The 11,166-nt window shown below is 38.2% G+C and overlaps 1 protein-coding gene and 1 long non-coding RNA gene across 2 annotated transcripts; one reads left to right on the top strand and one right to left on the bottom strand.

Annotated features, from left to right (window-relative positions):
• Positions 1–1,132: 1,132 nt before the first annotated feature.
• LOC135081039 (uncharacterized) lies at positions 1,133–4,309 on the top strand. Its single transcript, XR_010259106.1, has 3 exons — positions 1,133–2,245; positions 2,331–2,643; positions 3,820–4,309. It is a non-coding gene; the product is annotated as an uncharacterized LOC135081039 (long non-coding RNA).
• Positions 2,663–8,575, bottom strand: LOC135081035 (uncharacterized). The gene is made up of 3 exons (XM_063975759.1): positions 7,568–8,575; positions 7,063–7,163; positions 2,663–3,499 (listed from the first exon to the last, which is right to left on the bottom strand). The coding sequence occupies exons 1-3, from the start codon at positions 7,806–7,808 to the stop codon at positions 2,753–2,755; spliced, it is 1,089 nt and encodes a 362-aa protein (XP_063831829.1). The 5' UTR covers positions 7,809–8,575; the 3' UTR covers positions 2,663–2,752.
• Between the last annotated feature and the right edge of the window lie 2,591 nt (positions 8,576–11,166).

Raw genomic sequence — 11,166 nt, 5'->3', positions numbered from 1 at the left:
TTGCACTGTTGCAAGAAGGGCTCAGCCAGCGGGCTGTCGCACGTCAGCTCCACATAAGCCAGTCCTGGGTTTCGAAAGTTTTAAGACGCTTTTGGGAGACTGGTGGCTTTATCCCGAGACCAAGTTCTGAACAGCGCCGGTGCACATCGCAGAGGGATGACCGTTTTTTCATGTCAACCTCTCTATGAAATCGTCATTTGACTGGCATCGAATTCCAGCAAGAGCTCAGAAATGTTCGTAGGATAGCTGTTAGCGAGTGGACAGTTCGTCTAAGATATGAGCAATAAAATTTGACTCCAAAAAGGCCTGCCACAGGCTGGAAACTGACGGCAGGTCACCGACAAGCACGCTTTCAATTAGCTCGCACTCGGATGGCGAGTAACGGAGGCGAGTTTTGTTTTCCGATGAATGCAGACTGTTTTTGCAGTGCAGCAGTCGAAGAGGTCGGGTCTATAGACGGCCTGGGGAGCGATTTGTGCAGTGCTGGTTCGCTAAAACATTGGCTTATGGGGGTGGCTTGCTCGACTTCCCATCGAGATGTGTAGGAGCAAATTGAAAGCGTGCTTATCGGTGACCTGCCGTCAGTTTCAAGCCTGTGGCAGGCCTTTTTGGAGTCAAATTCTATTTTTTATATCTTAGACGAACTGTCCACTTGCTAACAGCTATCCTACGAACATTTCTGAGCTCTTGCTGGACGTCGATACCAGGCAAATGACGATTTCGTAGAGAAGTTGACATGAAAAAACGGTTTTCCCTCTGCGATGTGCACCGGCAATGTTCAGAACTTGGTCTCGGGATAAAGCCACCAGTCTCCCGAAAGCGTCTTAAAACTTTCGAAAACCAGGACTGGTTTATGTGGAGCTGACGTGCGACAGCCCGCTGGCTGAGCCCTTCTTGCAATAGTGCAACGATTTATGCTGCTTCTGGAGGTGTAGAATCCCAGGTAAAGTGTCAAAAGAAGCGGAGATGTGTATGGATCAACGTGTGAAAGCAAAAATCCGAAAACACTTGCTTTTATGGGGGGTAAATAGGCCGCAACTCGCGACGTATCAAACAGTTGATACATGTCTGTTTCCTTACTTCTTCACATCAGCCGGGATATCTTTTTAAATACCAGTGTGATTTAAATAAATTTGTTATCAATTTAAAGTTAAAAGTTTAATCTTTAAAATGGTGCTACTTTTTTTGTTACTAACAAATTGGTTAGTACACAAGATCGCGTGGAAACAACTTCATGTAAGTGATTCCATACTTTTGCTCGCAAGTGTACATTTACTAGACAAGTTAATTTTGAGTTTTGTCCTGCTTCTAGGTATTCTATTGAAAATAAGGAGAATTCTGTGTCTGAAATATAATCAGACCAGTAATCTTGCACATACTCCGGAGAGTAATCCATGATTGCTGCCAACATGAAACGTTTAAACTAAACAATAAAGCCAACCTTAAGAAACTAATCGATTGCGTTCTCATTTACCAACACTCCCTCTAGAACGCAAACCCATTTCATTAATACAATACAAATGCTTAGCAAGCGTTACACCCTTGGTTAAATTGTCAGCTACCATGTAACTACCATTAACAAATAGAAATTTAACTTTACAATCAACAACATTCTCTCTTAGGAAATGCAACTTTATATCTATGTGTTTAGTTTTAGGTTTATAACATTCATTTGAAGCTAGTCTTATTGCACTTTGGTTATCACTATAGATTAGTAACGCAGTGTCCACTCCTTGGCCGAGCTCAGCTTGCAATTGCCGAAGCCACAACGCCTCCTGGGTCGCCGAAGCCATCGCCATATATTCAGCCTCTGCAGTCGAGAGCGCCACAGTCTGCTGCTTACACGAGTTCCAAGATATGCAAGCATTCTGAAAAATAAAAGAATAACCAGAGCATGATCTTCTATTATGTGGGTCACTAGCCCAGTCTGCGTCGCAATACCCGGTTATTTCCATGGAGTCATCTTTGACATAATGGTACGTTTACACGCTTGCCAAGCCTTCGCAAGCGGCAAACAGCTCCAAGCCTCCACAAATCTCGTTTGGCGTTTGAAAGGAGTTTACACGCTTGGGAACGCGTCAGTCTGCAAGATAGATCCAAGCATGGCGGACACCGAACTTGTAACGGCTATTGCATTTGGTTTATCGTACTTTTATTTAAAATGCAAGCAAAGTGAAACAAAAAAAAGAAAAACTCGACGACAACGAAGATGGTGGATGAAAAAGATTCATCGAAATCGTACCAGGTAACTACTATTTTGGTGTAACCATTATCTGTTGTAGTTACGTTATTCCACAATATTTACTGTACCTATATTTTATTTGTTACAGACAATTTATAGAAGAGAAATTTAATGAACTTTTATATGAACCTTCTGGCGAGTTTGATAACTTCTGCCGAATGAGCTATACCGATTTTGAATTTTTACTGCAGAAAATTTCACCAATGATATCCAAGCAAGATACAGACTTCAGAGATGCTATACCGGCCAAATTTCGTCTTGCCATTACGCTACGATTTTTAGCATCTGGTGATTCTTACAAAAGCCTTCACTACATGTTTAAAGTATCTGTCTCTATGATATCAATAACCATTCGTGAAGTTTGCCGATCTCTTAATGAAATTCTAAAGGATCTAGTTAAGGTAAGAATAAAAGAAAAAATTGTTATACATTTGTTTAGGTTTTAATTGATTCATAGGAAACTTTTTTACAGCTTAATTATTTAACTTTATATTTAACCTTAAATAAGAATTATTTTGACGACTCAAAATCTTCGAAAGCATTCAATAAAGCTAAGTTTATAATGTTGGTGTCTCGCGGGGGTGGGTTGAGGATTTGGTCCGATATTATACGAATAGATGACAGGGGTGCTGTTGATGTAGAATATGTAGATGGAGCTGGAGGTATTGGAGTTGGTATATGTTCTGTTGTGTTTGGCACTGAATGAGAGGTTTCTGTGTATGGAGAGGGAAAAAAACTTTGAGTGTTATGTATAGGTTCAGAATAAACGCTATTAACTGATGTTGGCCGACTCTGAATGACTTGAGGAGATGGTGTATGGCGTGAATATGAACCAGCAATTGAGGAAGGTCGAGAATAATATTGAGGGTATGGTGTATGACGCTCATTTGATTTTTGACTGATTCTGTTTATAAACAACCCATCTATTTGGTACATCATAATTTTTCGTTCATCATTTGGCAGTTCACGTAGCTTTATAGCCAATAATTTAGCATATAGATCGCAATCATCTTCTTTGTAAGGAGGTCTATTTTCATTCTGTTTTTGACTTAAAACATTCGTTAATTGACCAAAAGCCACGGCCATTTGCTTTTCAGCCGTTTCAGAATCAGAAGCAAGGCGGCGACGTTTATTAACTGCCTGTATGGATGGTGATCTAGATGGTGGTCTGGATGGTGTGGTAGCCGTACTGGTGCGGTCTCTTATCAGAGGATCATCCTCTGTCTGATCTGTAATTTCTTCTATTTGTTGTGATTGCTGCAAAGAATAATATACAGGGTGTTAGGTAAATGGGTATATGAGCCGACACTAGCCCATGTTAACATATACATATAAATGGTATGGTGAAGTCAGAAAATAGATTTCATCATTTTAATTATTTTAATTTTCATACAAATCTGAATTTTTAAATTTTATTTTGTATGAACATTTAAAAAATTAAAATGATGATATGAAATTTCTGATTTCACCATACCATTTATATGCATATGTTAACATGGGCTAGTGTCGGCTCATATACCCATTTACCTAACACCCTGTATTGTTACTCACACTTCATTTAGTTTCTTTTTTTACAGATGCCCACCACAGCAGAAGGATGGCTTAATATTGAAGAAGGATTCAGGACCAAATTTCCACATTGCATAGGGTCATTGGATGGCAAGCATGTAGTCATTGAAAGCCCAACTCATAGTGGAACAGAATATTTCAATTATAAAAAAACTTTTAGCATTGTCCTTTTGGCGTTAGTGGATAGCAAATACAAATTTGTATTTGCAGACATCGGGAGTCAAGGAAGAATAAGTGACGGTGGCGTGTTTAATAATTGTTTACTATGGAAAAGAATATGTAGGAACGAGATAGATTTTCCACCGCCACACAGTGGTCCCGATTTAATAAAACATGGACATTGATGCTAGAGGCACGAAAATTTTTTTGATGGTTACTGCTATGATAACTAATAAGGCAAAAAAATATTACAATCCTACAACGTCTATTTCGTAGTAAAAAAAAAATATATACATATTTTTTGTATGGAAGAAATTACGTTTCTGTCAATTTTTCGAAATTCTTTAACGATGTCAAGATGCCGTTCACACATGTTATAAAACAAGTGATTCTGAGTATTTCATGCGAAGATACTTGCCACTTATCTCTGCGTACTTTTGAGTTATCGAGGGTTGAAAAATCGATTTTTTTATATTAAATATTTCCACGAAAAATTGCCAGAATTACAATATGGTGTATAAGGGACACTTTTGATGACACATAACAACGACTCGCACTCGCGCGCGCTCGTATGCATCAACTTTTACTAAAATAAAAAAAAAATTAAGGGAAATACTAAATACAAAGTTGTATGTATAGGTCCGCTGGCCGTCAAAAAGTAGCTTATACGAGAGGTTGCCCAATTTACAATATGTCCATCATTGATAACTCACACAAATATCGTCTCTCTCTGAAGGATAACAAGTTTTTTTTTGTTTCCAGAAGCTCTTGATAGGATGGAAGCCCATAAATACTCTCTGAAGCGAGAATGAATCTCAAATTGCGATATTGCCATTTTGACAAATTACATGATGTAACTAGCGCTAACATTTATCTTCAGGTAGACACAGTTTTAAGTTAAAAGATTGTCTACTATTTCACACTGTTCTTCGTTTTGGAACAGTTCTTTGATTATAGGTAGTCGCTAATTTCGTTTTGTTAGACTCTTTCAGTTTAGCACATAAAGCGTAAACTAATTCCTCCTCAGAATGATCTAAAAGTGTTAGAGAGCGCCTCTTCTTCTGCAGAAGAAGAATTTTGCATAAATCTTCAAAAGGTTTTTTATTTATACTAAAAGTCGATGGTTGCACATCTACTTCCGCAGTCTCATCAACTGGAGCATCTTCCTCAGTATTAACGTTGTCTATGCGTTGTGTTAACTCGGTAAAAAACATTGTTTAAATCTAGATTTTTACAATTCGGCCAGACAATTTCAGAGTCTAGCCAATGCCAATTCTGGTGCAAAAATGTCTTTTGGGCTCTACTGGAAGCAGACCATATCTTCTTTGATATATTTCTTGTAAAATTACGACTTAATGATTTGATAATTACTCAAATCTTCGGAAGACAATTCAATGCCAATACGTTCGTCATTTTAGTCTGAAATGGTCTGGCCGAAATGTAAAAATATAGATTTAAAAAATGTTCTTTTACCGAGTTAACACAACGCATAGACAACGTTAACACCGAGGAAGACGCTCCAGTTGATGAGACTGCGGAAGTAGAAGTGCAACCATCGACTTCTGGTATAAATAAAAAACCTTTTGAAGATTTATGCAAAATTCTTCTTCTACAGAAGAAGAGGCGCTCTCTAACACTTTTAGATCATTCTGAGGAGGAATTAGTTTACGCTTTATGTGCTAAACTGAAAGAGTCTAACAAAACGAAATTAGCGACTACCTATAATCAAAGAACTGTTCCAAAACGAAGAACAGTGTGAAATAGTAGACAATCTTTTAACTTAAAACTGTGTCTACCTGAAGATAAACGTTAGCGCTAGTTACATCATGTAATTTGTCAAAATGGCAATATCGCAATTTGAGAATTTCATTCTCGCTTCAGAGAGTATTTATGGGCTTCCATCCTATCAAGAGCTTCTGGAAACAAAAAAACTTGTTATCCTTCAGAGAGAGATGATATTTGTGTGAGTTACCAATGATGGACATATTGTAAATTGGGCAACCTCTCGTATAAGCTACTTATACGAGATACATACATACAACGTTGTATTAAGTATTTCCCTTAATTTTTTATTTTATTTTATTAAAAGCTGATGCATACGAGCGCGCGCGAGTGCGAGTCGTTGTTATGTGTCATCAAAGGTGTCCCTTATACACCATATTGTAATTTTGGCAATTTTTCGTGGAAATATTTAATATAAAAAAAACGATTTTTCAACCCTCGATAACTCAAAAGTACGCAGAGATAAGTGACAAGTATCTTCGCATGAAATACTCAGAATCACTTGTTTTATAACATGTGTGATCGGCATCTTGACATCGTTAAAGAATTTCGAAAAATTGACAGAAACGTAATTTCTTCCATACAAAAAATATCTACATATTTTTTTTTACTACGAAATAGACGTCGTAGGATTGTAATATTTTTTTGCCTTATTAGTTATCATAGCAGTAACCATCAAAAAAAATTTCGTGCTTCTAGCATCAATGTCCATGTTTTATTAAATCGGGACCACCGTGCGCCATGTCCACTTCCAGGATCGAATATTAATATTCCATACGTGTTTTTAGCTGACGGTGCTTTTGCATTGAGTCAACACGTAATGAAGCCCTACCCTGGAAACCATGAAGTAGGCTCACCAAAAAGGCTATTTAACCAAAACTTATCTAAATCCCGAGTTGTAGTTGAAAATACGTTTGGAATTTTAACCTCGGTTTTTAGAATATTCAGACGTCCTATCGATTTAGAACCACAAACTGTGACAGAATTTACGATGACTTGTGTATTACTACATAACTTTTTGAGAACAAGTAAAAGTTCTTCAAATCGATATATTCCTCAGGGTTCGTTAGACGTATATGACAGTAGTGGAAATATGGTTACACCTGGTTCATGGCGCAGAGATAACGACGGATATAATGCATTGCAAACATTACCACAAATACCACGAAGATCTCCGCTGAATGCCAAAGAAGTCAGAGAAGAATTTACTTCATATTTTAATAGGATTGGATAAGTTGATAAAAATGTATAAATAAATTTATAATAAGTAACGGATTTTTTTTATTTAGAATAAATGACTTTTGACTTACAGTTTCGGTGTTTAACCCTTCATTACAAGTATATACTTGCAGTAAGAATGACTCCATGATTTCGTAGGCATACCAAGTGGGATTGTATATTTCATCGGCACCTAAAATAAAAGATATATAATGTAATGTAAATAATGGAATTATAGGAATATAATTTTTATTATTTAAAATGCGTGGAAACACTTTTAAACATATATCTTTTTTGATCACTTACATTAATAGCTCATTTAAATTTAAAAAAAAATTCAAAACGTATCTTCATAAATTAATACGGAAGTGACCAAAAAGAAAATATGATTAAAATATGGGAAATGTTACGGGAATAGGTAATCTAGTGACTAACAGAGAGTTTTTTTAGTATCACAATTATTTTCTCAAACCTTTGAAAACGTCGAAAATTAGAGCGAGACAGTTGCGGAATAATAGAGAAACTAACTTTAATTAAAGTTACACCTTGCTAAGCAGACTATCAAAATAATTATAAAGGTACATCATAGGAACATACCTGCGCCAGAACGCATAGATTCCTGTTTCTTTTTTAAGTGCTTGCGAAAAGTAGTCATCAATATCTCTTTTTTATTTTTTACTTCCTTCACTGGCCTTCCGGTAAGTTGAGCGAGACGAATCCATGCATCTGCTTGTTTCTTCTTATCTTTGTGATTTGCATCTTTCGGATTCCAGATGCAGGATTCCATCTGGTAATGCTCGAGGAAGGAAAGACACTCGTCATTTGACCAGCTACTCATTTTTTATTTTGTCCGTACAAGCGTGTACTCGCCGCGAGATCACAATGCCCACTGAACGTGGACCAACGTGTAAATGCGTCCCAAGCGCTTGCCGCAAACGCCCTTTGATCTGCGTCAAAAAACCGACACTCGACTGGATCGGAAGCAAGCGCCCACAAGCTCACGCAAGCCAAGCCAAACGCCTTCTTTACACGCTTGTGATTGTCGGGGCTTGCCAAGGCTTGGCAAGCGTGTAAACGTACCATAACATAGCTTCAAGCTTTTGGTCCCCTGTAGGTATCTCATAACCCTTTTAACTCCAAGCCAGTGTTGAATCCCTGGTTCATTACAGAACTGACTCAACTTGTTCACAGCATACATAATGTCAGGCCGTGTCACTTGTGATAAGTACATCAGACAACCCACCGCTTCCCTGTATGGGAAATTACTATCTTCATTTTCAGGTTTCTTATCAAATTTCATATTCACTTCTATTGGAGTGCGCACTGGTTTGCACTCAGACATGCCAAACCGTTCCAATACCTGGTTTATATATTTCTCTTGGTCCAACATGATCTCACCTGTCTCACGACATATGTTAACATTTATGCCAATGCACTGCTGTATCTCACCCATATCTTTCATACAAAATTCTTCCTTCAGTTTTGTTTTGATATCTGTGGCAACAATCTTGTCATTCGCAAAAATCATGAGATCATCCACCCAAACTGCAATAAAAATCATTTTAGATTCATTTACAGAATAATAAATGCACGGATCTATTTTTGATCTCTTTAATCGTATTTTTAGTAGAGCACTATTTAGTTTCAGGTTCCACTGCCGACTAGCCTGCTTGAGCCCATAGATTGATTTATGTAAGTCACATACCTGATCACTGCTTTCATAGCATTCTGGTTGGGACATATACATTTCTGTGTCTATGTCGCCCTGAAGAAATGCGCATATAGCATCCATCTGAATCATTTCTAGGTCGTATTTAGCAGCTAGAGCAAGTAAGGACCCAAGGTCCATATTGTTCAAGGGATAAGAGGACGGAGTTTTGTGGGGAACCGTCAAAAACTCCATCTGAAAGTTATTTCCTCTCCACATATTGACGACTCCAGGATGTAATGACAATTTCTCTATTAAATGAAGGACCGTACCCAATATAGTAGGTCTAGGTTTCTTCAATTCTGTAACAGAGCGTCTACTCAGACAAGATATGGCACCTGCTCGACTTAAACCATCTAACAACCCGATTAGATAGCTAGCTGGAAGAATTCTGTCCTTCATGCCGACCGGGAACAATGATGAGTCATTTGCTGTTTGACTGCGCTGGTACACTAACATGCCGTATAGGAATCCCTGTGCACGACCAATATGGAAACTCTTGTCAAAAATGGAAAGGAGATCCCAATTGCATGGGTGTAACCGGATCAATTTCAATTCTTTGAACCATGGGGCATTTTCTGGTTTCCAGGACTGTAGTTTCGCACTCACATCTATATGTTGGAATACTTGTGAGGCTTCCAAAGTTATATCATCAACTTCTCTTATACAGCATAAACAAGATGCATGGAAGTGGTAAAATCCTTGATCAGCCCTATTGTCATGAAGCTCTCCTGCAGTGATCTGTGAGTAAATTAACAAGCTTTGATACATAAAATCATGATTTTTGCTGTTCAAATCAGATAGAGTATCTGTTGTGGCACACATCCTAGTTAGTTTGACCGGTGATTGACCAGAGAATCCTCCTGAACTCTGTCGTGAGCATGAGAATCTATGAGGAGCTGAACCGGTTCTCCTGAATGTGGTGTCTGTTGCTCCTGAATCTTCTCCTGTCAAGGAATCTAAATTCATTTTTATACTTTGAGCTAAGTTGGACTGAGGAGCAATGAACCAGTTTATGGAATTCCTGAGTCGACAGGCTCTCTCTATCAGAGGAACTACTGCCTCTCTTTCCCAAGGGGTCAGAAGACTGGTGGTCTCGGATGTCCTTGAGCCTAAATAGGCTTGATACGGTCCCCTGGTTTCCGATTAAAACGGAGATATATGTTCCTAAAGCCCCTGGGAGTATGCATAAACTACACCTACCTTGATACATGCTATACTTGTGTATCAATTCCAGTGGGTGAGGGACTGTTGCACCAATAACAGGTGACCCCCAAGATCTGAGTCTCAATTCATCGGCATATCGACTAGAACAAGTCCATATCTTCAAATGGGATTCCTCCAGCTTGGATTTCTCGATGAGGCCAACGATGCTTATGATCTCACTTCTTACTGTTATCTTATCCACATCTGCACTCATTTTCTTTGAGCAAACATTTCTAATGGTCTTGGAGTTTTCAAACAGTCCAATCAATGAGTCTGTTATCCCTAGATAAGTAGATGACTTATACTCACTTAAGAATCTCGGGAATAGTGGCTTTATTGATTTTAATTCAAAAAGCTCGGCTCTTCTGTCCGAGAATATAATAATGCGTCTCGTACATGGAAGTTCTTTATTTTCGGAATATTGGCTAATAGCGATCTTTTGACCTCTTGTTTTATCATAGTCAAAGCTTTTATCCCAGTGGGTATGTTCAAAGACAAAGGATCTTCAAGCAGTTTCATGAAGGAAGCTGTTGATATCCTTCCTAATTTTGGTGTGATGATGTGAAGTATACTTTTCCTTAATTCAGGATCTATATGATCATGGATTATCTTGAATGATGCAAGAGACTCAGTAACTGGGTCCGGAAACATCCTCATTAGGAATCTTCCTGGGGACATCCCGGTGATCCCTCCCAGAGATGGTTCTAAATACAATAATCCTGCCTTATAAGTAAATGTTTTCAGGAGGTTCGCATTTTGTATAGCATTTCGGGTAGACTGTTTTAAAGCAGGATTATGTCTCTCCAAAAGATCATTCACTAAATTACCCAAAAAATTGTAATGGACCATCGCATTCAAGGGACTTTCTGAATAATGGGCTACAGTAAATGCATTGGATGAAACTGTTGAGAGAATATTCCCTAGACAAGGGAGCTGATCATTGGATACACATGTCACTCATGACCATCTTTTTGTCTCAAGCCCTCTTATGTTTCCTCTAAAAAACAGGTACTTTCCCATAGCTGAGAAAATCAGCTGATCTCATCGTCTCATCTCTGTTTATAATAAGTCCTAATCTTCTAGCCCCTTCTTCAATCTCAGACATTATTGCATCGTTGTTGCGGGAGATATCATTTAGGCATTTCATCAGTTCGGCTTCATCCGGGGTCTTATGTAAGGAGTATTGAGTGCAGATAACTTGATTGTCTCCTTGGGCCAATATCTGAACCCGGGTGTTTCGTCGAATACTGGCTCTTCTAATTATGAGCAAGTTAGTGATGCT

The sequence above is a fragment of the Ostrinia nubilalis genome, chromosome 19, assembly GCF_963855985.1.
Source record: "Ostrinia nubilalis chromosome 19, ilOstNubi1.1, whole genome shotgun sequence".
Taxonomy (NCBI): domain Eukaryota; kingdom Metazoa; phylum Arthropoda; class Insecta; order Lepidoptera; family Crambidae; genus Ostrinia; species Ostrinia nubilalis.
Note: the sequence above shows the minus strand (reverse complement) of the source record. Positions and strands in the feature narration are given on the sequence as shown.